Source organism: Pleurodeles waltl, chromosome 3_1, assembly GCF_031143425.1.
Source record: "Pleurodeles waltl isolate 20211129_DDA chromosome 3_1, aPleWal1.hap1.20221129, whole genome shotgun sequence".
NCBI classification, from domain to species: domain Eukaryota; kingdom Metazoa; phylum Chordata; class Amphibia; order Caudata; family Salamandridae; genus Pleurodeles; species Pleurodeles waltl.
The window spans coordinates 174,740,805-174,767,405 of NC_090440.1; the positions used below are offsets into that span (position 1 = coordinate 174,740,805).

The following is a 26,601-nucleotide window of genomic DNA, read 5'->3' on the forward strand; positions in this document are numbered from 1 at the left end:
GGTAGTTATAGGTTGCGGGCGCTGTGTGGAGTGTGACTTTCGTTCAGCGCAGAGCGCTAGAGTCCGGAAAAAGGAAAAGAAGGGACTCGTTGAATTTTAACTTTTGCCTTGTTACTATACAGTGTTGTGCTACAATTTAGCGCTAAATTGCTACAATCTTGCGCATACAGTACAGCGCAGGTACTGTGTGTAAAGGAAACACAGCCAACGGTAATTATAAGTCACGCGCGCTGAGTGGAGCGTGGTGGTGTCTGTTATTCTTTCTGCGCAGAGCACGAGACTGGCTCTGTTATTCTTTCAGCACAGAGCGCGAGACTGGCTGCGTGGACAGCGCAATCTGCAGCGCGTAACTCACCTCAGTTCTTCACGGCGACCGCGGAGTGGTGTGCGGTCACATCCTGCAGCGTGTGGGACTTGAGCTCATCTCAGTTTTCATGGTGGGCGCGGAGTGGTGTGTAGTCTCATCTGTGTTCGTTCTTTATCTCAAGAGGTCTTCACGGCAAGTGGTTCCGGTGTTACGGTATTAGAGGAAAGGACCTTACCATCAACTTGACATGGACTTAAGCTGGTCACAATCTGGAAAACTTTAGATTTTAAATTTGACTTGGTATATTTTCATGTTCTTATTGCATTATTGTTGTTTACGGGGAAGATTACTTTGATATTTTTGATATTTGTATTTTAGGTGTCAACATCAACATGGATTTGCATTCCATTGCGCCACCACCATTGTTTTTACCTCAACCTGGTGAGCCTTCGCTTGAATGGGAAGAATGGATAGATGTATTTGATAACTATTTAGAAGCAATAGATGGGCGCAACTTTTCTCTTGGGAGGAAAAAGGCCAGAAAACGTGTCTTAGTAACGTGAGATTCTGCCTGGGAACGGTTGATTCAAGCTGGCCGAGGTGGAGGTCACATTTATGTACTGTGCTTAATAAATACGTAATGAAGACATCCTCGCTGTCCAGACCCATCATTACAACATAAATCAATGAGACTTTTAAAAATGTCCCACTCTACTATGCTGCGGGTACAACAATTGTGTCACAAGTTTCCAAGAGATAAAGTGAGAATTAAGGGCCTGATTTCGATTTTAGCAGTATGGATGCTCTGTTGCAACAGCGACAGAGTATCCATACCCCTAAGACTGAGGTCTGCCAGCCTTATATGCAGTCGGATGTTTGCTGTGATCAACTGCAAATTACTCTCATCGCCAAAGGAAATTACTCCTATGGAGAGGGGAGCATTTTCTTTTGTATTTTCAAAAAGAAAACAGTTCGATGGACGGCTCCCTCAAAATGATGGAGCCATGCAGCTAACTTCAAAAATATTTTGCCAGGAACCCCCATGGTGGAAGTTTCTGCCAATGCCTTGGAAATTACAGTCAACTTGGGGATAATTTCTGAATTTGGCGGGCAGAGTAGTCGTGGCCTGGCGGACTTTAAATCCTCTGCCAGGCTATCGGAGATTACTCCAAATTATAAATTGGGCCCTAAATATTTTTCACTCAGAATCTCTGTATTGGAAACCATGTTTGATTTGTAGGAATTTGTGGTACCTCAGTCTGTCTATTTACAGTCATTTACATTGTGTAGCACAAAATAAAAAGTGAATGTTTTGACATGTAATGATAAGCATTTATTTATGCCATGAAGGCTACATACATGTTTGCAAGTGATGCTTTCCTTACTGAGCCATTTTACTTCTAACTCATAACCTGTAGAATAACGTTATTTTATCTGCCATAGAAATCAGTGATATACGTATTACATGTAACTCTTGGAAACAAACATACCAACCCTCTGAGCTATTTAATAATTCAAATGTATGACTAGAGATTACACAGCTCTTTCCAGCAAGTGCCTTATTCACATGAGTTATTTTACTAATATAATACCCTAAAATGAAATTCTCAGCATTAGGTGCAGTAACCTCCTAAGCATGCAGTCTATTTTGACCAATGAAGTAAGAATGAAAATCTTAACTATCACTTTGTTTCCAAGATGCCAATTTTTTCCATGTTAGAAAAAAACAATGCTTAGGGTGACTTTCATTAAACATTTGCCTATGACTCTGCAATCGATGACTCCAGCTGGATGAATCACCTGTACCCCCAATTCGTGTGTTCCTGCAGTAATTCTTGCATGTCCAGCACTACCGGTCATGTAACAGGCGTGTATGCATTTACTGCTAGAGAAATTGTATGTCAAGTATGCATACAGTAAGGCAGTAGTAAATCCCATACAATTGAGGGGGTGGGGAAACAGGAAGATCAAGGCATAGTTTGCCTCGAGCGTTTGTGTGAACCTTCGGAAACTTCAGAGTTTGTGGCCTTTCACAAATTCCTCTCAGACACTTTCCCATTATTGAAATGGTCATAGATTTAGTAAGTCCTCAAAATTCGTAGAGGTTTGGGGAAGGGGGTTTCGCCTAGGAAAACATGTCTTTGAAGTGAAAGAAAAAGACAAGAAGAAAAGAAAAATATGCAGTAGCACAGTGGGACTACCTTTTCCAATAAATATTTGTCTGGGTGTACAATTATGCACTGATAAAACAGCATTGCGGCTGGTGCATCCTGTTAGGCGCAGAACTGGGCATGTTTGTGAATTGCAAAAATAGTTAAATCTGCACTTGGTCGCAGAATGCATGTTTACTTGTGAATCTGTCTCATTTGTTCAATCCAAATTTCTGAGGTAATTCCGAGTCAGGTGCATGTTACTGCTTGAATCCACTTCGTTATTGATACCTTGGCACAGAAGGCACACCCTTATTTTTTTCTTCCAGCTCAGGATAGGCAAATAGCACAGAAGCACTAATTACACGCCTAGAAATGGTCAAAACCAATTATTCTGTACACGTGTTATGCTCCATTCGAATCCGGAAAGAGAAATGAGGGGCAGATTGCATACCAAGTAAACACCAGATACTACCCAATTGCTATTCCCAGAAATTCACACCCTTCTCCTGCTGGTTGTGATCAGGGCCTAAGTGGCGCAGGCCGTCTTTGCAACAGTTCTGCATGCTTTCCTATTGTGTTTTCGCAGATGCGTGATCTCTGTAATTACACGTGAAGACCACGTGCGTGGACCATTTGTGTTCACCTCTAAATAGAAGCTAAAGTTAAAAGAGATGCTATTTCCTTGAGAGAGTTGGACTGGGGTTGCTGACGGACATAGAACCGACAGAAAGTTTCCAAGGTGATACCTTTGAAGGTGAAACTAATACACATTCTTACTAATTAATGGAGAGACACCAATGCAATATTGATTAACCTCTAGCAGCATCTTTAAATATGAAACAGTATTTCTTGAGACAATTTCAATGTATTGACCAGTAGAAGAACAGAGGCCCGAGAGCGCCCCCACCAAAAAAAAAAAAAAAAAAAAAGAAGAGCGTGCACTAGGAGAAATTCACTGTGTTGGAAATTATTCACAGTTTTGGAAATTATTTCTTCTGATGGCAAACCATTCCATATTTAGTGTATGATCTTTGAGCAGTAAAAATAAACTGGGGGGGTTTATCTATTTTCAAAGTCAAATGCCAAAGCACAGTGTTCACATCACTAGTTCAAACTCAACATATTGAGACAAGTATCCACAATCCATTTAAGAAATATGGACCAAGAAAATCCACATGTGCAAGTGATGGTCTACTATGTGCGTAGCAAAACCTACTTAAAACTGGCACTGTATGTAAAATTGTTTCTCTAGCACAGCTTTCAACCATCACTTAGTGTTAGACTTGTCAGCCTTAGGGTGGGCTTCCCCCAAACCTTTTGTCTACGTGCCTCCATTTTGTCTGGATCTTTGCTCTGTTGGCCTTAGGACTCTGTGCATTTTACCACTGCTAACAAGTACTAAAGTGCATGTGCTCACACACCTAAACATGATTTGATTGGTATATTTAATTTACATGTAAGTCCCTTATAGAGTGTTATACTATATACCAAGGGCCTGTAAATGAAATGCTATCAGTTGGCCTGCGGCACTTATTGTGCCACCCACTTAAGTGGCACCTTGAAACTTGTTCCAGGCCTGCATTGCAGCTTGAAGGCAGTGTCCCACTGCCATGTGGATGTGGCATTTAAAACCCCTTGCCAAGCCTTCAACTACCCTTTTATTACATGTTTCACTCCTAAGGGAGACCCTAATTAGCGCATATGGCAGGGTGCTGTGTGGCCTAGTAGTGAAAAACTCCCAAATTCATTTTCTCACTACTAAGAGGCCTACCCCTGCCATAGGGCAACTTTGGGGATTCCATATTAAAATTAATACATCGTAATTCCTAAACCAGATGTGTTAGATATGTCATGTTTGGTACCTATGAACTTGTAACGATTAACCCTGTTTAATGGTAAAATTGGATTATCATCACACGTTTGAAACTACAACTTTTAAAAAGTTGGCATTTTCCTGCCCTTAACCCTTTGTGCCTGTAACCTGCCTTAGGTCACATGACTGGATGTGACAGACAGTTGGGACTTTGTGGGTTCACCCCAGACAGTCACACAATAGAGAGATTAGCAGAGCCTGAATGGTCCATTAATTGACTTGATGGGGGCGGAGCTCAGCACAGCCCCACTTGCAACTGAATAGGCTGGGCTCTGTCACCACACAATAGGCTTACCAACCCTGTATTGTCAGTGCAGGCAGCTAGGAGCCAGGGCGAGGGAGGCAGGAAATTCCTGGAACTTCAGAGAACCCTTCTGAATCTTCTCCCAACTTCTAGGAGCAGGGCAACAGGGCATAAAAATAATGCTCTCAGACTTGCTCCTCAGTTCACTACTGGAACTGTGGAAGGACTGTCAGAGGACTGCCTGCTGTGTCAAGTACATGTTAATTTAGTAACTTTTTCTGGGGCAACTTGCAACAGATTGTGGCTGTTGCTTGACCAGGGTTCACACCCCAGTCAACAAACAACCCACTTTCTCACACTTAGGTTATTTATACTCTTGCACTCTTGCACTAATAAGTATTTGATCTTGTTCTTGTTGCATAGTCCTCCCTTTTGGGTAGGTTTCCAACCTCTAGTTCTAGTGCATCTTACATATAAAAAGGAAATTGCCTCTCATTATTCTTTTTGTGCAGGAAGTTATTTCTTCTTGCACAAATGCAATCCTCCCTGTAACGCAGGCACCCTTGAACCATGATGCAAGGGTGAATGTGTTGGCGCTAGACGGTATAAAGTGCACTAGCAGAGGTAGAGAGCATAAGGGCACCATATATTAGTAGATATGTAACTGTTTAGCTCTCTCCCATTTGCACAATGAAGTGCAGCAATTTTGGTTGCTGCCCTGCCTTGCCTGAACTTTTCATAAATATGCCTTTATGGTTCATGTTGGTTAGGTATATTTCACTGGCATGAGCTGGCCTGGTCAATATCCCAGAGCAGGTTTTTATGGAAATGAAGAACATTCCAATGAAAAGGAGAGTAGTCAGACACATTGAAAGGGGTTCTAGAATTTAAATGGATCAATCTAATGTCATGCAGGTACAACTTACTTATCACTTTTCAACTTTAAATATTTCTAGGCAATGTCATGCTCTCTAAACCCTGGAAGTAGACCAGGTAGTGTTAATATGCCCCACCAGAAAAGGATTATAAATACTTGTAATATAGTTTACAATTTAGGTAGGACACCTCTGATAAAGGCAGTATCTCTGACAGAGCATCTCATTGAAATGAAAATAGTAACAAAACTGTCAAAACATAGCAGAATATTTGTGCACCATCCTCAGTGTTCCGTTGCACAATGTAGAAAGTGTCCAAAGGCCAGTGCACTTCATAACTGAGCCTCTGCTGGTTGGATGTCTGCTCTTGCCTTTTTCTCCAGGGCTAGTGGCACTGGTCCCCTGCTACCCTGTTGGTCCTAATAAGATTCAGGGTCGTCCTGAGAAAACTGCTTACCCTCTGGAACTTCCTGTTTCTGATGGGATGGTGCAAATGGTCCCAAGACAGAGGAAGCTGTTGCGTACCGGGAAGATTTCCAACCTACTATTTGGAACTGAACAGTGCTCCTGTATTTTATTTTACCATGGATGTTCTTTTCTGTGATCAGAATATAAAAGTATGAGACTGAGAAAATAATTGCCTGCCACAGAGAATTATGATGGACCAATTAGAACTGGTTGTTTGCCTGTAGACCTAAAGAATTTGTTGTTAAAGACCTCCTGCTACTGGAAAACATGGACTTGCACAGAGAGTATGGAACATGTTGCACCTTTTATTAAAGGTAAAAGTCAGAACAGTTCAGAGGAGGGACAAGATTAGGTGCCAAACAAACACAAAAAGACTCAGTTTAGGTAGCTTCAATTTAGCATTTTTTCCTGCTCAAAGTTGTTTTGGATGAAATGTTTGAGGCTACTTCAAGAGCACTCAATCAATATATCCAGTCAATTTTATCCCTAAATGGCCGCATCAGATGGGATTGCCTTGTTGAAGAATTTTGGCCTCCAAAAAGATTTCTGTGTCCAAAAGTAACATCTTTCAGCTCGACCAGCAAGCAGCTCTTACCAAGCCATGGTCACTTATGTTCATGGTCATCTATATGGAAGTCACTTTGGACCTTTAACATTTCTCTATATTTCCGAAAGGATAGCATTGTGCACCATGCGTTCTTATTGGCACAAGTTAGACTTAATTGGGGTCTGGCTATCTTTTTTCCTGCTAATGAGAGCTTTGTTCAGTACTCCACGTATTTAAAAACAATGAAAAAAAGATATTTCTCCAAAGAGATTTACATTTTTTTGTGAAACTGTGTATTTAGTTTTATAAATACATGTAGTTAAAATACTTAAAAGAAATTACAGCAACAATAGCTAGGTTAAGGTATTAACAACCTGACTAGCCACCTCATTGTGGATGTACAGTTCTATTTCTTTCCCTCGTGGTGGTTGCTGGGTTCTCCCAAGACCATGTGACTTTTAAGGCGGCCTGGTAGAACTGTATGCCTGTTTGATGTATCGCAGAAGGGTTAGAGAAGGCTGCAACCTTAGGGATGGTCAAGTAGGCTAGCATGACAGTTTGATCTACCACAGAAGGGGCATAGTGAGTCTGCATTGGAAACCACACTTCAGGTTTTATACATTATTCTCCTTAAGGATCAGAGAGGGGTAGCCTATCCTGATAGGGTCTAATGGCTTAATGGGGATGAGGACAATTGTTCCAGGTCAGAGTTAACTGCTTTTGAGTCAAGGCCACTGGGTGGTGTATACATCACAGAGGTCACTGAAAATGTGTTTTTAATTTTGAAATGAGTTTTAACAAAAGGTGTCAATTGCTATACTTCTCTCCCTATCCAAATGTATCAATTGTCTTCAGCAACTTGGTAGCTCATTCCATCTCAGTATAAGCATCCTACTTGGTTATTAATGACTGTAAGGCATAACTACGTTGATGCCTTTCATTAGGTGGGCAAGTGGGCATGGTGGGCTGTATAAATTAGTTTTGGTTACACTACTGTACAGAAAATCATATAGTCAGTGTTTGCTGTGCTTGTAAACATTTTGCATGGGCATTATGTTTTCTATTTTTGCTCCAAAGTAAATTTTTACAGTCTTTTAGAATGTATTACACTTATTTCTCTTTTAGCATTACTTTTCTGCATATCTTTACACAAACACAGTGAATATATGTATTGAGTATCCATGGAGTGACAAAGTGGGTTATTTACATGTGGATGCAAATAACACGTGCTGATAACCCTGGCACGAATATTTGCTTTGTGACTTGTATGTGGTATCGCCATTTTATGTAACCTAGACATACAATAATGGCGACTAACATGCACAAATGGCATATTGTGCCTAGTATGTATTACTATTTGTGCACCGGTAAACCTAAGCAATTACCACCAGGTAAAACCTGACATCACAGTTGAAAAATCTAACTATCCATGTTTCAAGGCTAACTCATGGCTCTGAATGGTGCCAAAGGAATGGAGTGACTTGCAGTCGGCAATGTTTCTGATAAAGCGCTTCTGCGACGCTGTCGTTACAAGATACCCTTGGGACAAACTGATCTGAATGTTATACACTGTCATTTTAATCCTCTCTTTTAACTGCAATACTTACCCTGTGGCTATTCACAGCATGAGCTCCCTAATTCATGGCACTGTAGAGGAGTGCTCTGCAAGATTGACTTAAAGGCCTCTGCAGCCCTATCATTTGACCTGGGCTTGTTTCACAGGTCTCTTAGCTCCATTTCAGCTCAGACAAATTCGTACATTGGAAAACCTGTCACTGAAAAGGACAAGCGTTTTAAGATGGTACTATGAAGAGCGGGAGCACTGACTGTGTTCTACGCCGCCTCTAGGAATAATATGCGCACATCCCCGAGGAGCTCCCCGTCATGTCACGTGCAAGCAGACATGCTTTTCTGTGAGGAGCACTTGTCAGACATAATTAGGAATTCCAGGCCGAAAGCATACAGGTCGGATTTCTTTTGTCAGAAAATGCACGATGCCTAAACATGATTCTGGTTTCTAGCTTCTTATTTTTAAAACGATGCGCCTTTTATAAAGCATTTGGTTTTGTGCTTTTTTAAATACAATTCCACAAGAAGGGGCATGATATTATATGTATATTTTGAGATGACGTAATCACATTTTAGAGTTTCACAGCACATTAAACATATACCAAATAAGCGATAGGCATTTTGGCAGAAAAACAGGTTTCTGTGTTCTTAATTCAGAAGGCTCCTGAACACAACTCTTTTAAAGCGTGGGGTGTTGGATGGGGTGGGGTGTTTGATGAATTTTAAGGTTTATTATTATATTGTGTGTTATTAACAATCTACAGTTTAAAACTCCTCTGTCTGTTATCATACTCGGTTATGTAGTCCAGATAGGATTCAGTCATGTGCGAAGTGAAAACCCTTGTCAAGCAAAACTAAGGACCAGATGTCATTGACTAATGGTTTTGCTCTGCTATGTAAAGTTCAGTAGAGAGGGCATGCCATTTTGAGAGTTTAATCTTAATATACATTTTTTCTGCTGAAGTCAGGGCGAGGGGATGGGTGGGTGGATGTTGATTTCCTTAAAGGCCTGTGGGAGGAGGGAAAGTGAAGGTTTGGTGTATTGGTGCTCAAGCAGTCGGAGAAGGTGGGAGAAACAAGATGGAGTAGAGTGTGCGGCGGGAAAAGTAGTCAACTCCCATCTTTGAAGATCAGCTTCAAGTTGCAGGAATCTGAGAGGACTTTATGCTTCTTACTGAGGTCTCTTGTAGAAAAGAGACAGAGTGAGAGCTGCAGTAACAGTGCCGGAGAAACTAAATCAACGAGAGTTGCAAAGAAATATCTAGACAATTACATGTTCCCAGGGTTCGTATCTTTAATCTCAACATCTGGGGCACGCCATGCTGTAGATGCTAAAATATTATTCATTGACCCACAATCGTCTGCGTCATATCTTGTCAGGTTGATTTTGTAATTCCTAGAAGCCACATAAAATTACCCAGGTTGAGTTGGCCCATGACTTTGTGGAGAATTTAAAGCAGGAATGCATTCCCAAATGTTAAAGCGTAATGCGCCCATAAAAATAATGTTGGCAGGTTACACAAATTAATTCAAAGAGGTGACTTGCGTAAGTATTAGTGTTTATTTTAGACCAGATTTGTCAATAAATGATCATGTGTATATGTAAAATGCTTTCCTTCTATCACACTTGGTCCCTTGTTTTCTCCATTCTCTCTCCTGATAGATATTTCATTTGGAGTACAACATATTACAATTCAGCTAAAGCAGAGCGCAAACAGTTCATGCTTAAGGTTTGACGGGAACTGTGGACCAGATGTACAGAGGAATTTTGCAGTCCCAAACCCTCTGACTTGGAAAAATGCTGTGTTTGCAACTGCGAAAACTAATATACACATTTTTGATTCAGAAATGTTTTACTGACTTACAAAATGTGTTTAGAAATGATTACCAAATTCTAATTTGGAAGCAGCATTTGTGGAGGGTTCCTTCCAAATTGTGATTTGGCAGCCTATGAATTAATGGTTTGTGACCCTAATTCCAGTCACAAAACCACTGATCAGTGACAACTCTCAAGTCCCCCTTGAACTCCTTTCCCTTTTGGTGCCGGGGTGGCAGCTTTAGGAGGAGTAGGCGGTGGTCCAGGGGACCATTTCTTGCTATTCATGGGTGGGTGGTAAATTCTGGGGTGGATGTCATTTTGGCCCTTCTATGTAACGCAGAGTTCGGCCAATTTTTGCCAACTGCTGCATGGTGGAATTTTTTCTCGTGCACGCCTCGCCAATGGTAAGTTCTCAAGCACAAGCAAGATTTGGAGTCCCCTAGCATAATTGTTTCAATCACTAGTAGGGTACCAGGTGACACTTCTGCAATGTGAGCGATCACAACCGTTCGCAGCCAGAAAGCTGCCAAACGAATAGAAAATCTACACGAGTGGCAGCAAAATTGACTCCAGAAGCAGCCCCCTCTGTCCTGGCACGTGGTGCCATTCACACTGATTTTTTAGCACAGATTAGCTCTCTGCGCTAAAAATCAGCATGTGGCTATTTCTGGCCATTTGTGAAACTCTGTGGAATCTTGCAGAGTTTTCATGTAACTCCATGGAATTCCATGGAGTGAAACTTTCGCCCATTCCTACTGCTCTCACTGAAGTTTTCTAAATCTGAAAACTTTCATTTTGTTGTCGCACCCTGCTGTTTTATTGGACACAGCTGATATGATGTAGCTTGTTTTTAAAAGCTTCTCTTGTCTGTATTTTGTGGTAATTAAATAAACATGAGGAAAAACAGCCCTAGTTTCTTTAAGGAACTCAGGCGGTCATTCTGACCGCGCCGCCATGCGGTCACCGCCATTTGGCCGCTCCGCGGTCAAAAGACCGCAGAGGCCATTCTGGCTTTCCCGCTGGGCCGGCGGGCGCCCGCCAAAGGAGCGCCCGCCGGCCCAGCGGGAAAGGCCCTGCAACATAGAAGCCGGCTCCGAATGGAGCCGGCGGTGTTGCAGGGGTGCGACGGGTGCAGTTGCACCCGTCGCGATTTTCACTGTCTGCTAAGCAGACAGTGAAAATCATGCTGGGGCCCTGTTAGGGGGCCCCACGACACCCGTTCCCGCCATCCTGTTCCTGGCGGTAAAAACCACCAGAAACAGGGTAGCGGGAAGGAGGTCGGAATCTCCATGGCGGCGCTGCAAGAGATTCAGCCCAGACAGGGAAAATCTGGCGGGAAACCGCCGGATCCCCTTTTCAGACCGCAGCTTTACCGCCGCAGTCAGAATGGGCAGGGAAGCACCGCCAGCCTGTTGGCGGTGCTTCCGTGGTCATCCATTGGAATGACCCCCTCAGTCTGCTTTGAAAAATAACGTTTTCAGTTTTACAATGCATTCCCACTGATTGCGATCTAGTGTCCCTTGAAGGCCACCATCCCTGTGATAGCAGTCATTCATGTGTGGTAGCAAATTGTGACCTGCCTAATGAATATTAATTAAGCAAGTTGTTTGACGTGGTGTTTTTCTGCAAGGTCACCCCCAAACTTACTGCCTTCACCCTCCTCTTTTCTGAGCACATTTTGTTGGCTTTTAGGACTCCGTGCACTTTACTACAGCTAACCAGTGCTAATGGGGCTTGTGCTCTCTCCTTAATACATCGTAAAAGTGGTTTATACCCAGTTGACACATTTCATTTACTTGTAAGTCCCTAGTAAAGTGATACTACATGTACCCAGGGCCTGTAAATTAAATGCTGCTAGTGGGCCTGTAACACTGATTGTGCCACCCACTTAAACAGCCTAAAGTATCCTTTTAAACATGTCTCAGGCCTGCCATTGCAGCTTGAGAATGCAGTTCTAAACTGCAATTTCCATCTAGCAATAGAAACATTTTGCCAGGCCTAACCTTTCCTTTTTTAATACATTTAAGTCACCCCTTGGGTAGGCCTTAAATAGTCCAAAGAGCAGGATGCCATGTATTTCTAAGGTTGGACATGTTCTTTTAACTTTTACATGTTCTGAAAAACTACAAATTTTTAGTGCTGCAAGGCCTGCTTCTGCAATACGATCCCACTGGGTTACCCTATTACAATTAATAAGTGATAGATTCCAATTGGAAGCAAGTAGGAATGTTAAGTTTGGTATCTAAAGAATTTCAATTCAAAACTCTCTCTAATGGTAAATTCATACATTAGGTCAAAATTCTGAAAATGCCACTTTTGGAAAGTTGGCATTTTCTTGTCCTAACCATTTGGAGCCTGCAGAGTTTGAGACATTCATCAGGACATTTAAAAGTAGTTAGTCCGCTAAATAAAACTAAGGTTGAAAGATGGGCAGAAACATGTTGACTCAAATTTTTGAAATAGGGTTGTACATTTTCATCCCCCTGTATTTTTAGCCTGCCTATTGGGTACATCGACTGAAGTCCACCATAAGGCAGTTTTATTTCTATATGTCACTAACCCCCTGCACGCTGCACACCTATGCCTCTCCTTCAAAGGAATTTCAATTTGAACAGCAAAACACCCATAACAGCTCCTTCCATCACCTACCTGTTGAGTGAGGTATGGTAATAGCAGCTTCTACCATTGAATGAGTTTTCGTAGTGAAAGAAGAGACCCAATGAAGCTAGCGACTTCAGATTGGGTGAGGGTATTTGTTTTAAAGAAATAATATTTCTTGTAGATTGGAGATGTAGGATTAAACTGAACAGTTTTTGCTCCTGATCAGAGCTTCAGGGACAGAAAAGACTCTAACAACCTTAAACTCAGTATGTGGGCCTGGACTGTGTCTGCTAAGAGTCTTGCTCCCCAGTGGGCCACTCCAGTCTTGGACTTATAGTTTATTTAGTTTTTGTTCCTATATGTATATCATTTATTTTCCTAATCATCTTCAGAGTATCTTTACTATTTAACTGGTAGTAAATCAGCTCTAGGTGCATCTTTATGTGGATGAACACAGCAAAAAGAGGCAATTGGCAAAAGAGAGGAATCAGGGAGAAAAGATGCTAAAGATGTTAAATGAAAAATACAATGAAGGACTACACAGCTTTTCAAAAAAGCATATAATCTTGTAGTGGGGGAAGTGGCATTTGATTAATAGCTTAACAGCAACCACAGCAAAAGGTTTGGCCTCCTACGCCTTGGACACAAGCAGGAAATGGTTGCTGGTACACAGCAGAAATGAGAAAGATATCTATGAGGCTATTTAGTTCTGAAGACATCGAGGGCTGTTGCAACCAGGCACGCTCAGTGAGGGAACTTATCTGCAGTGTTACCCTTGCTTTTATCTGGAGTAAGTGTAAATGTTGGAGGAAGGTCTCAAAAAGCCAATGGTCTACCTTTAGAAGTTACATTGACCAATTTAATTTGAATATACTGATACCAGTGCACAGGTCTTTGAAATAGGGATATTAAAGTCAAGCATGGATTACAAGGTGACATGCTGTGAACTGCCAGTAATAAAGTGTAAACTTATGTAAAATGAAAGCCTGTATCAATTTTGAAGCTGGAAAATGTATGCCAAAGTTTGGTGAGGGTAAGTGAAATAGAGGCAAAAGGATGTAGCAGGTGTTTGTGACCCAGGAAAGGACCTCAGCTTTGCAGCTATTGATCTTTATGGTGCTGTTGCCTACCCAATTAATGAGTACTCTTTTGCTCGTAGTGAGTATAGAGAAGGATTTTGTCATCCATTTACGTGAAAGTTCATCTGTGCTGATACCAGTGTCTCCCCCCAAAACTGTATTGCATTCCAACATGATACACCCAACACCATGTTGAAGGTTGTGAATAGGAAAGTGTTTATAGGCAAGGCTATAGAGCCATTTGTGTGGTCAGCAGTGGACAGAATAACAACCCAATGTCACCAAGTCTGTCTCATATTCATGCCCTGGTGAAAAGAGCCGGAAATGTATAAAGTTCAAGAATCCTATTGCACTTTATAGACTTTCTGTTGGACATTTTTGAGAGTTGGGGTAGGTCAGGAATGAGGAGGTAGTTTGAGAGGACAGTGTTATTAAAGAGAAGTCTTATTTAGACAAGGGGTGAGAATGGTTAAAGTGGGTTGAGGGCAATACCTGAAGTAAAGGAGGAGTTGTTACTATAGGCTATTACCTTAGCATGTATATCTGTGCAGTCTTTCACAAATGAGAGATGGCATCACTGTGGACCCTAACTTGAATCTGGGTTACGTGTAAGTCATGAAGGAGAGCTTTGTCCTTAGTGAAAGAATGGAACCAGAGGGGTAGGTTCATCATCTTAGCTATAGAAGGGGAGCGGAAAAGGCATCAGAGTTAAGCTGTGAAGAGGTCCTGGAGTGCTTAGGATTTTGTTGATAAATCAGTTATTTGTGTTGTCACTGAGATCCTACAGTGCATTGTCACTTTTCAAGCAAGTTCTGTCAAAGAAATTACTGCACATTTAAGAAAAGGTACAAGAGTTTGGTGAAGGTGTTAATACATCCCATAACTCATGCCTCTTAGTAATGGTATTGTAAAATGATGTAAAAAAAGACCTGGGAAGTGAACATTGATAAACTCCATGTTATAGGTCAGCATGTGCATTGGCAAGCTTTTAGGGGGGTTGAAGCACTGGCTTTGCTGTCCCTGCTGCAGGACATGCACCTTATCAAGAGTTTAATGCTGACTTGGTGCAAACTTTTCACTGACACTACTTCTAAAGACACGGCTGGAGCATATTCAGTGGAATAGCGCAGTGTCGGACATCTTGGCTAGGCCATGGTGACATGGACGACTGGTGATATTTTGTTTTGTCTTTTAAAGAAAAACCTCCAAAATTAGAGTTGTATTAGGAAAACCAAAAATCTGTGTTAGTGTTACTAACATATGATAAGTGTTTTCCACCAGTTTACAGGAGACATTGATTGTTTTTTCCTGCCTCTGTTCCCTATGGATGGAGCATTTCGTATGCTCTAATTCGAGGATCTTTGAACCCATGCAAGGGATTTCACTAGGGAATCAGGTAACATTAAATCAACATTAATGTAACAGTGCAATCAATTTGGTCACAAAATAAGGACCCAAAACAGAAATGAACTGAAAGGGTTTCATTACTAATTACTGCTCAGGTTAATGTAAACAAATCTCATTAATATGGTATAAAGATACACTATCACTATAGGGTAGCCAAATCTTCTGAAGAAATTTAAACACATCAGCATGAGGCAAATAAAGAACTCAGTAGCTGTGATACAAGAATATCAGCATTAGTATCTGGTGCTTTGAAAACGGATGCTGGGCATTTCTCTTATACATGAGTGCAAGTTAAAAACATCTATGGACAGTTACAGGAAATCTCCTAAAAGGCTAATCTTGCTGAAAAAGATCTAAATAGAAAATACAAGGACAAAATGTAAGGAGTGAAAATAAGACAAAAAGGAGTTTGAAAAAATGAAGAGGAAGGTGTCAGCTTTTCAGAAGCTTGGTCAAGAGTGTTGTGAGTTAGTTAAGTGTAAGCCTAAGACACACTCAGAAAGCATGGGGCAAAGGGGAAAATAAGAGGTCTATAACCCTTCAAGTCCAGGAGAAAGTGTCCTACAATCAGTTAGTGAAAGCCCTAGTTAATATCACAAAATCGGTTAGGCATTGTCTTTTTCATCACTCCACTACAACTCCATTGTGCTATCCTGTCCCACAGTGCAACTTGTAACATCACCTGCAGCTTCCCACAGCAATCCTGAGAACGCTGTTGTCCTTGGTCCTGTGGACATCTTTTGCAACATGTGTGAATAGGAACTGTCATTTTACTCTCAAGCTCCCAATGTTCTGTATTTAAGGCCTTTTTCTCTGACTCTCTATTAGTAAAACAATAGCACATCTATTTCCAAACTAACATTTCATGAGCATGCACCTACAATGAAAATGACACATTAGCAGAAAATGACAAACAGTTTCTCACGTTAGGGAAATTCGGGCGTAGCCAAACTAACATTAGCTAATGCGCTTTTAGTTTCATGATATACTGTGCACAAATTAAACTCCACATAAATAAAATGTGAATTACATTTTCTAAATCCGGATTGCATGACAGTTAATATAAATACAAACTTTATCAGTACATAAGCATAGATGTGATGCAGACTTATAATTAAACATTAATCTTCAACATTAGTGTACACATTACATAAATCGTTATTGTCCTATATGCAAATATTTTCAAATAACATGAGGGTGGTTACAATATTGTACTCAATGATTACAATTCAGTTAATCAGGTCAATACATCCAATACATGATTTCCCTATCACTACAGTGAATGCACTTTGTTATTGACTTTGAGTGCACCACTTTACTTAAAACACATATTATATTGTTTCTGTTAATGCACATAAGGCATGATTAGGATGTCAAGGGTGGCAGACAATGTTCCACTGCTTCAGTTGCAAGGAGGGTTGTCAATTCAGCCATATCTGTCACTAAATGCTGGTGGTTGCTCTGTCATGAGGGAGTTTCCAGCTGCAATGCCAGTGGCGAATCTATTGGTGGTAACACTGCAGTTTACCACCCTCAAACTGTGTTAGGAGAACCTACAGGTTGCCAGGTTTAGCATCTGACAAACTTTGTATGATGCAACATTTCTAAACAAATCACACCATTTTCATAAGGTAGGGAATTTCGAAATAAAATTAAAAGAATTGCTAAAAACATTCTACATCCTTGTTTTTGTACGTGCGTGTCCGGTTATGTTTGTGTTCAGTTGTGTGCATGCATCACATGAAAGAGTTAGATGAGTGTTATATTTCTGATCTCCCAGGGGGACCTTAGTACCCAGTGCAAAAGACTGACGCACGAAAACACTAGATGCAGTCAGAATACACTTAATATAAATACACTGATTTTCAAGAATAGCATAAGGAAACTCTTCTTCAGAAATAAATGTCTGTATACATGGAACTTGCCAGAAATTAAGGGGAAGAAGTAGAATTTGGAGAGTCGCAGGTCCTTATTTACTAAAGTTTTGTGCTGTTGCAAAGTGATGAAAGCTGATGGAAAGTCATGCAAAACAACACGTTGGTATATACTTGCCAGTACCAAATGTATTTTGTGCTGGAAAGGTCCCTTTTCTTAACATAAAAAAGTTATTTGTATTGCTTTGCACCAAAGGGACATTATTGGAACTCTACTTAAGCCGATCAGCACAAGTACCCACAGATATTAATGCAACCAAACTAGTTTTTGCATCAAAAACTAATGCTTTCTTGAAGCAGAAAGCAGCAGAAGAAATTTTTAATTTCTGAGAAAACTCCTACATATTACATGTATTCTGAAGCACCCAACACACATATAATGTGTGGGATCTTTGTGAAATTTGATAAGGCATAAGGATTTGTCCTGGAACACATCCTATGAAAGACAGCACACACTCAGCACTGCAGCATGGTGTGAGGCTGAGTGTCACATACGACTGCTTCATTAAAGCACCAGTCCAGAGGATGACAGCAGCAGCTTGCCAATCTCAGGAGATGTGGCTCTGCATGGTATTTTAAACATTGTGCAACACAAAATTGTGAACTCGCCTCTCTGGGTAGTAATCAGAGCACAAGAACAAATGCTTAGAAAATGACTAACTGCTGATTTAGATCCACCGGCAAATGTAAAATCAAGCACAAATGTGCATTGCTCTTGATTTTACAATTTGTTCTATTTGGACGTGAGAGCAAATACCAACATTTCATGCCAAGTGGTAACTGACCATGAAACTCAAATTACTTTGGGTTATAGCACAAACAAACTGGGTGCAAATATTCCATATGGGCTTGTTTTTCACAAGTATTTACACATAGATATAAAAATTGACCATTTCGCATCTGTGGCTTTGCGGGAATGGTATGTGTTACAGGGTTTCTTTGCTCACGCTTTTAGCCTGGTAGGCTACATTTTCAATTATTCTCTGTAGCCCAGCTTTGATTACTGTTTGCGTCACAAATGATTTGCAAACCCGGCACAAACTGTTAGGATGAGATTTACTATCCAACACAAACCAGAATTTGTATTGGAAAGTACCTCAAAGTAACACAAAGGTGTGCTAGGCACTACTTTGTATCAAAGGGGTGGTTCCATGAGTGATACATGGGCATTCCCCTGCAACCTACCACAGGTTTTGATGCAAATTGCTATCTAATAATATTTCTAGAAAGGGATTTGCGTAGAAATTGCACACCTCCTTGAGGCAGGTGTACCAGGGAGAAATATTTTTATTTCTTCATATTTGCCCAACGTTACTTGTGTGCTGCATTGTACATCACACATACAAAGTAAGAGAAGTCTCAAAGGTTAAGTTTTATATTGGAAGGGTCTCCTTCCAAAACACAATCTGTGCTTTTGAGACACATGCGCAAGTGTGTGTGTGTTGGGGCATAGCAGCCAAAAGTGTTCCAGCGCTGACAGTGAATACAAATGCGCCATATCTTAGAGATACAGCACACTTCCTCTCTCTCTCTTTGACGCAAGGTAGTGCAGCAGCTGTGTTGCGTCAGATATTGGTAAATTTGTGTCCATGTTTCTGTGTGATTATTGGTCTCCACTCCAATACACTCCATATTTCTTCCCTTAAGACTGTGTAATTGCTGATGGGCTTTTATTAAAACTGCAGCTTTATAATGAGCCCAAGGTTACCCCATGACCCTTCCTGAAATTCCATTACCGGTTTCAGACATGAAAGCTCCGCCCATTTTCGCCTTGTGCCATCCGCATCCTGCCTACTGGTCACTTTCCAGTGCCAAGAAAGGCAGGCTGCTTGAACAAGCGTATATATGTTTAGGTAGAAAGCGGAGCGCGTTCAGTTTTGTCAGTTCAGCTTTTTACCTTTATTTTGCTTCCTCAGACTAGTTTGGCCTTCAGTGAGCAGGGTCACAGAGTAGAATTGTCCTGGCACTGAATTAGTTTCTTCCTCTGTGGTCGTCCCGCAGACGCAGGACTCCAGTTTTGGATGTGGGAGGCGTGGCGAATGACTTTTTATAGAACGTGTATAAATAGCTTTGGTTGTGTGGCTGCCTGAAAATAGAGCCGGTGAAATCCGCATTACTTCCCTGCAGGATGTTGCATTTTGGCAAACTACGAATTAAACTCTGCTGTGTAACATCACGCATCCTACCACTCCTTGACAAATCAGTGCCCCACGCAAGTGAACTGTGCGTTTTGTCTTCAGCCTTTAATCCCTCACGTGCGGAATTATGTGCCTGCTTTATCGCAAAATAATGGCGCCTTGGTAGACATCAGGGTAATTCTGCCAACGCAACTAAATGAGTTCCGTGTGTGTTAGTGATTTACAGACACGATCAGCAAAGTGCCTTGGAGTCATGTTAGAAACATCATCTACACATGGTGCTGTTACATATTCTGACTCTGTGACCGAGTCACAAATATGTGAATACACGGTTTCAAGGGGTGAAATGCCCCTGGTGAATGAGCCTGCCACATATTCTAGTTGCAGAGCCATAGTGTAATTGGGTTCTGAACACAACAAACTCGGCAGCAAGCCCAGATTTGGCCTTGGCTTCCAAGCATCTGCTTTGTTAGACACTGGTTTACATAAGTCACATGGTCATGGGTATGCTAATATCAGCAGGGCCCCAGCCTAACACCCCATCACTAGTGGGAGCATCTTTTACATGGCCCATATATGTTAATGCATCTTTTAAATTTCCACTCTTGAATTAGGGACTACAGTGTAAATCCACTCCACCTCCTGCCTACAGGTTTTTCTACCACCTGCATTCATTGTGTCTCACCTTTTGGTAGCCCTCCCCTGTGTCAGGATTGCCATAATGGAATGGGAGACACACCTGACAAGGTTTCCAGCGCATCTCTCTTTAATTGCAGGACGCAGTGGAATCTGTGCCAGCCAAAACCGCAGGCAGGGCCCTTATTGAACAATTCATATATGGCAAGATGTGTACGCCAAGCCAGTTGTGCGATGCTCAAAAGACAACTTTTTTCAATGCTGCAAAGGTCGGGACCAGTGCTGGAACTGGACAAATGTACCATGGGAACCCAACAACTGGGGGTTAAGGTGTGGCAGAGGAAATGGGGCTGGTGGAGCTTAAAAAGCGGAGTCTGGCAGTCCACATACATTTATTTTTTAAAAGATCTGCTGCAGGGAGGTTGGCAGCAATGGTATATGTGACAGTAAGTCCATGCATAAAGAGGCTGTATTTTAAATTATCTTACAGGTTTAAGACATCTGATATAGAGATCATTGTGCCCTATCAATCTTGAAGGGGTTATAATAGCAATGAGAAAACTCCAGTGGTTAACCCAGTTCCTGGGAGAGTTCTGTGTTGTGTATAGTCACACATTTGGGTCAGAGTATCATAATGTGCTTGCACATCATGTAACATGCAGATCATAGATTGGTATTTTTAAGTATATTAGGTGTACAGCTTTTGATGCTGAGATCAATGTGTAACATCTAGTTCATAAGTTGCAAGTCTTTTACTATAGCACAGTGACTTGTTTAGTGGCATCAATGAACTACATGCAAACTGAAAGTCTGGGTTTAGATCTTTATTGTTTTTTTCTCAATCTATTGTTATTGTAAGATTGCAAAGAAGTGCTTCTTTAGGAATTAATAAGGTATTGTTAGTACACACAGCCACAATCACTGTGTTTACGTTTTATATACTGGCTTTGTGTTCTCCCAGCCAATCACTTGTAATTTTTAGGTCCAGATATGCTGTGAATTTGTATCAGGGTCTCTTAACTGTTGTGGCACAGCTCCAACACAAAATCCTTTTTGCCATTTACTAAGCAGCTTTAAATGTTTCAGTAAATACAAGGAAACACAAGGTAATGCATTAGTTTGCATCAGGTAGGCACTGCATTGGTGGGGCATGGGTGTGCACATGCATCTACCCATGTGCTTTGACACAAACCAGATTTACAAAGACCAGTTTTTGCCAAAATGGTGTACCTACTGGGCAGATGCCTAATAAGGAGAAATATCTTTAGTCCTCCTTGTCACTTCCTCTTTCGATGTGTGATGCATTCTGCAGCACACATATGAAGAGGAATATACTTCTAGGGATTAATTTTGTCTAGGAAGTTGTCCCTCTGTTTGACAACTCACTGCCCTGTGGGCTCTATTCACATTTCTTTAAGTCTGAAATGATAATTGCAAAAACTTCTAATATCTGTATACTAACAATGAATAAAGGAATGAATGAAAATATAGATTGTTGTTTAGCAAAGGCTTCCTGCCTATGGATGATACTAAAAGCTGACCTAAAAAGGGAAGATGTACATGGTATGCCAATACAAACCCCTGAGAGATCCAAAGAGACACGGGACAGTAAGAAAAGGAACTCCCGTTCTGTGCTTTCTTCAAATGGAATAAAGAATAAGAGTTCAGGTGTGAATAGGCGCACATTGAATGAATTTGCCCTGCAAGTATCTAGAGCAGTGATACTCAAAGTACGGCCCGGGGGCGCATGCGGCCCTCTTGACCTTTATATGAGGCCCCCTGATCAACAGCAGTACCCAGCAGCTGTTCACTCGATTCAGCACTTACATAAAAAAAATAAAAAAAATAAACAGGCAAGTATTTCTTTAAAGGTTGATTGAAGTCTTCTCCACACACTGACAACATTGCGAATAGTGAACTAAGAGGCAGGCCAGTTGTTATTTGCACTCATAGGGTGGCCTGGGTTACTATTACACATGAAAAACACCCACCTTACCGCCTCCTTTCCCCCCCTCCAAGACTGCCACTTTGCTGGCATCAATGCGGCCCTCGTCGCATCACAGACTAAACTTTGTGGCCCCTGAAACAATGTTTAGAGCCTAAGCAGTTGACAGCAGAGGGCCTTGAATCTTTTTATCTTTCCTCCTCCCATTTCCCAACTTCAACCCAAATCTCTACCTGCCATACAGCTATCCAGTACTGGATGATCTTGTTCTCCCTCATGCTCAACAACTCTAAGAAAGGAAATCGTGTACTCCCATAACCCCTGCCTGCCTACCTTTACAAAACCCTGTACCTCTTTCCCGAGAAATCCTTGCTCCCTCCTCCACAGCCATAAACCCTTTCAGTGCTCTTTGATTCCTGAATAGAGATGGACTCCTTTATCTCTACCAAAGCCACAGCTACATAACATCAATTGCTTATTATAAGTATGTTCCCACCTTCCTTTCAATTTGAAACTCCCCAAGAAAACATTCACAATGAACAAGGCACTCTAATTTTTTGTTTAAATCTGTTTATTGTTTTGAAATTGGCATACAGTCTTAGATGTATCATTCGGTACATACCATAAAACTGTATACCTTGACATACATGTGTCATGCAGTGGTGAGCATATATACCCCTAGGTGATTTGTGAGATTCATGAAAGCATGCAGATGCATCACACAGCATTCAGAAAGTCTGCACCCGCTTGGTAACAACTGCTAGGAGTTAAGGAGCATAATATAGTGTACAATCTAGAGTACAACAGTTTAATACATGAAATCCGGTAGAGGTATGTGTGTATGTAATCCATTTGTTGTAACAATGTCCAGTGTGTTGTGCGTACAACTTAAATATTTCAAACAAACTATCCAAAATCTGGAAAGGAATAAAAACATTATTAACTAACACGCTCATTCTCCCTGCACTGTGTTTCCACCCTCAGCGCTAAATTATGAAGTGGTATGTATCAACATATCACCTTGTAACAGAAAGCACATCAGATATAATGTAAGTAGGTTCCACTGTGTGTCGGAGAACAGTTTTGTGTTTAAGGAGGCGTAAAAGCTAGTGTTCCCTACATAGTTGTGTCAGCAGAGAACGGCTGTGAGCCACGGATGAAAAAGGCACTCTATTGTTACAATGTTATCAACTCACAAAAAACAAAGCACACTACTGTTACAAGTTGTCAGCTTAGCAAATTGCATACTCTTCACCCTCGGTCATCATAGACCTGCCCCCCCCAGTATCATCTACAACTTGGCTGCTTTTCCACCACCTGCAAAGCTTATCTTAACTTGTCTACAAAACTATCCACAACCTGCCCTTACATATGTAATTCCAGTCTTCTCTCCCTATACTGCAACCTAAATCTTTATGATCTGGCAACAGTTACCATATTAGAGTAAGCAAACTCTGCTGTGTCCAAAATCACTTTTTGTTTTTTTCTTCTACTTGGCTCCTTTCCACTGGAACACCTTCTGAGCTCAGGTCGGAGTAGTTTCCAACCATTCCAGCCTTAATCTCTCGCTAAAATGCTTCCCGAATTGGTAATCTTATCAGAATGGTTCAAAGGGTGACTGTCCTTCCTCCCAAATCAGCCACTGCTAGTAGAAATGAACTGCAAACATGTCCATATAAAAACACTAATTATTGTCTTTCTTAGTGGTTCATCCTCGCACACAGTAAGGTTCAAAAATCTGACTATTGTCCTTTGATCCTATCCCAACTCCACCATTAAACCAACCCTAACCTTTGACCACAATCATAACCTGACACTCACCTAACCGTCAACCTGTTTACTATCCTCTAATGGTAACCTAACCCTAACGTAAGTTCCAAGTTCTAAGTTCCAAGTTTGACCCCTGCTATAACCCAATGGCTTATTCTGATCTACTGTAATTTTAACTGTTTCAAGCTTTACCCTGATACTAATCTCGATCCTAGCGTTTCCCCGAATCTTTAGTCCGAATGCACGACTCAATTCACCATACTTTCAATGAAATGTCTTTTCCTGATTTGTATTTCACTGATTTTGATTTTCAACTATATTTATTGTTCAGTTACATGTTTTAATTAAATACTTTTCTTCGAACTTAATTGTGACAGTGGTTTAAGATTGCGTAATGCGTATATATAGTTGTGTATCAAAATTATTTATAACAAACCCCTAAATACAAAGAAGGCCTAAACACAACCGAGGATAAGGACATACTATACAGATTAAGTAGAGATAACAAATTATACTGAGAATGATAGTAAAGGTTGAAGCTGAAACAAAAAAACAAAAAGAATAGCATAAGAAAAGTGAAAGGAAGAAATAATTATACAAAAGGGAAATAAGAACGGATATGATATGGAAGAATTCATTCATATATTAATCACAGAGAGATGGTTAAAACAAGAACAACATAAATAAATAAAAAATATATACACATATATCCCAGTCTAAAATCCTGTACATTACCAACAATGTGTTTAAAAGATACACAAAGAGTAGCGAGCCATACAAATACGCAGCTCATTGAGGTTTAACAAACTTACCATACGAGCAAAATACTAGAAAGAGACAAAAATGAGCTTAAAGGAAACCAGAAAACATACTTGCACTCGCCTCAATAACAAAATATTGAACAAACATTTCTCTAGGCTTTTAAAGACACATTTCAGCGACTTTTAACAGTATTATTATTTTTTGCCTGTGTGTAATTTCTACCTAGCACAGTCACTGCTGTAAAATTATGGGGGTCATTCTTACTTTGGCGGGCGGCGGAGGCCGCCCGCCAAAGTAACCCCGTCAGAACACCGCACTGCGGTCGAAAGACCGCTGCGGTGATTCTGAGATTTGCCCTGGGCTGGGGGGCGGCCGCCAAAAGGCCGCCCGCCAGCCCAGGGCAAATCAACCTTCCCACGAGGACGCCGGCTCAGAATTGAGCCGGCGTAGTGGGAAGGTGCGACGGGTGCAGTGGCACCCGTCGCGTATTTCAGTGTCTGCATAGCAGACACTGAAATACTTTGCGGGGCCCTCTTACGGGGGCCCCTGCAGTGCCCATGCTATTGGCATGGGCACTGCAGGGGCCCCCAGGGGCCCCGCGGCACCCCCTACCGCCATCCGGTAGGGGGTGTCTGAATCCCCATGGCGGCGGAGCGCGCTCCGCCGCCATGGAGGATTCCCCGAGCAGCGGAAAGTCGGCGGGAGACCGCCGACTTTCCGCTTCTGACCGCGGCTGAACCGCCGCGGTCAGAATGCTCGAGGGACCACCGCCAGCCTGTTGGCGGTGCTCCCGTGGTCGGTGACCCTGGCGGTCACCGGCCGCCAGGGTCAGAATGACCCCCTATATGAGGCTCTATTGAACTCTAGTGAACTTAATAAATGCTTGTTGATATCTTGACAGAAGTTTGGTTTAAATGTAGTGTAGGTTCCGACCTCAAAACACATTGAATTAATGATACAATGTCATTGTTTCCATTAGGTGAAAAGCCCTTTGAATGCAGCTGGCAGGAATGCACCAAGAAGTTTGCGCGATCTGATGAGCTGGCTCGGCATTACCGCACACACACCGGCGAGAAGAAGTTTGGCTGTCCCATATGCGAGAAACGCTTCATGCGTAGTGATCACCTGACAAAACATGCCCGGCGCCATGCCACATTTCACCCTGGCATGCTGAAGAGCCGGGGCAGCAGCAGTTCTAGAACAGGCTCTGTCAGTGACTATAGTCGGTCAGATGCGTCCAGTCCTACGATTAGTCCAGCCAGCTCACCCTAAAACCATCTGACCTTGACATTGGCCACAACTGGTCCACCTACTAGGACATTGTTTGTGTTACATCCATTATATAATTTTGTGTTTCTCATTGTGTAGCTGGTGTGTAGTTGCCTTTTGCTGTAAGTTCATTTTATCCTAGTCAAAATTGGACGGGTAGAAGTTAGAACTAATGTCTAATATGACAGGATTTAGTATTTCCATCTTTTTACCAGTTCTGCAACTATTGCAATTTTTTCCATGTTTTCCTGCCATAAAACGCAATGAACCTGTTTTTACTATAAGTTTTAACATCACACACACCAAGAAAATGATTTTTTTCTTCAACTCAGGATTCAAAACAGCTTTTTGAAGACATTCACCTGACCAACAGGAACCAACTCTGTAGAATCTTCTCTCTCGCTTTTCCCCTTTCTCAGGGATGGATTTCATCAGGTGACACTACTGCAGCCTTACCTTCTAACATTCCATTCATATCAGGAGATGCCTACACTAGGCCTTTCATCACTGGAAAAACTAGTTCAGATTTGCGGTGCCGGGCTCATCCAGAAAAATAGTTGTCGCTTCAGTGGTGTAATGTAATAACCCTACTTTTGGTGTGATAATATGTCTTCTATGAATTATTTAACATGTTGGTTGCATTGCCATGTGTAATCCAATCACTTCTTTGGTTATGCTCACCAATGAAAGAAACTTAAAAGTAAGTTCTTGCAGATAAATGCTCAGGGCCAAACTCTTTGTAAAAACACACCACAAATGGGCTAATGCGGATCATTAACGTTTCATTTGAAATGAACTGATAGGAAATTAAGTGCCTTTTGCTTAACAACTGCTTATGAATACAAGGAGGCCCAGATGATATCAGCATATTCTTTTTCTAGGTAGTGTTTTTAAACATTGATCACCTGTGGGTATCTGGGCATTTCTGTTGTGATTGGTTGCTCCCTTTTCACGCTGACATCCAATGGAATAAAGGAATTGAGGTAAAGAGACAGTCTATTTGGAAAGCTAAGCCAATATCTATTGAATGAGGCTGCTCACATTGCTTCTCATTGGAGACCAGGTCTTCTCTACACATGACTTAAATAATATTTTCCATTTTAAAGGGATGCTTGTTAGAAGAATACACCTATTCATGCTCACATTTTTCCACTCCCTGCTACCTTTATTTAGTCATATGATTTGTGTAGTCATAATTTGGAGGT

At 41.4% G+C, this 26,601-nt stretch overlaps 1 protein-coding gene across 1 annotated transcript in view; it reads left to right on the plus strand.

Moving 5' to 3' along the window:
- Positions 1-26,389, plus strand: part of KLF13 (KLF transcription factor 13) — a 168,161-nt gene extending 141,772 nt beyond the window's left edge. Inside the window, exon 2 of the mRNA XM_069222098.1 lies at positions 25,107-26,389. Within this exon, the coding sequence (XP_069078199.1) occupies positions 25,107-25,399 (293 nt within the window). The 3' untranslated portion in view covers positions 25,400-26,389. The remainder of the gene's footprint in view (positions 1-25,106) is intronic.
- Positions 26,390-26,601: the final 212 nt, after the last annotated feature.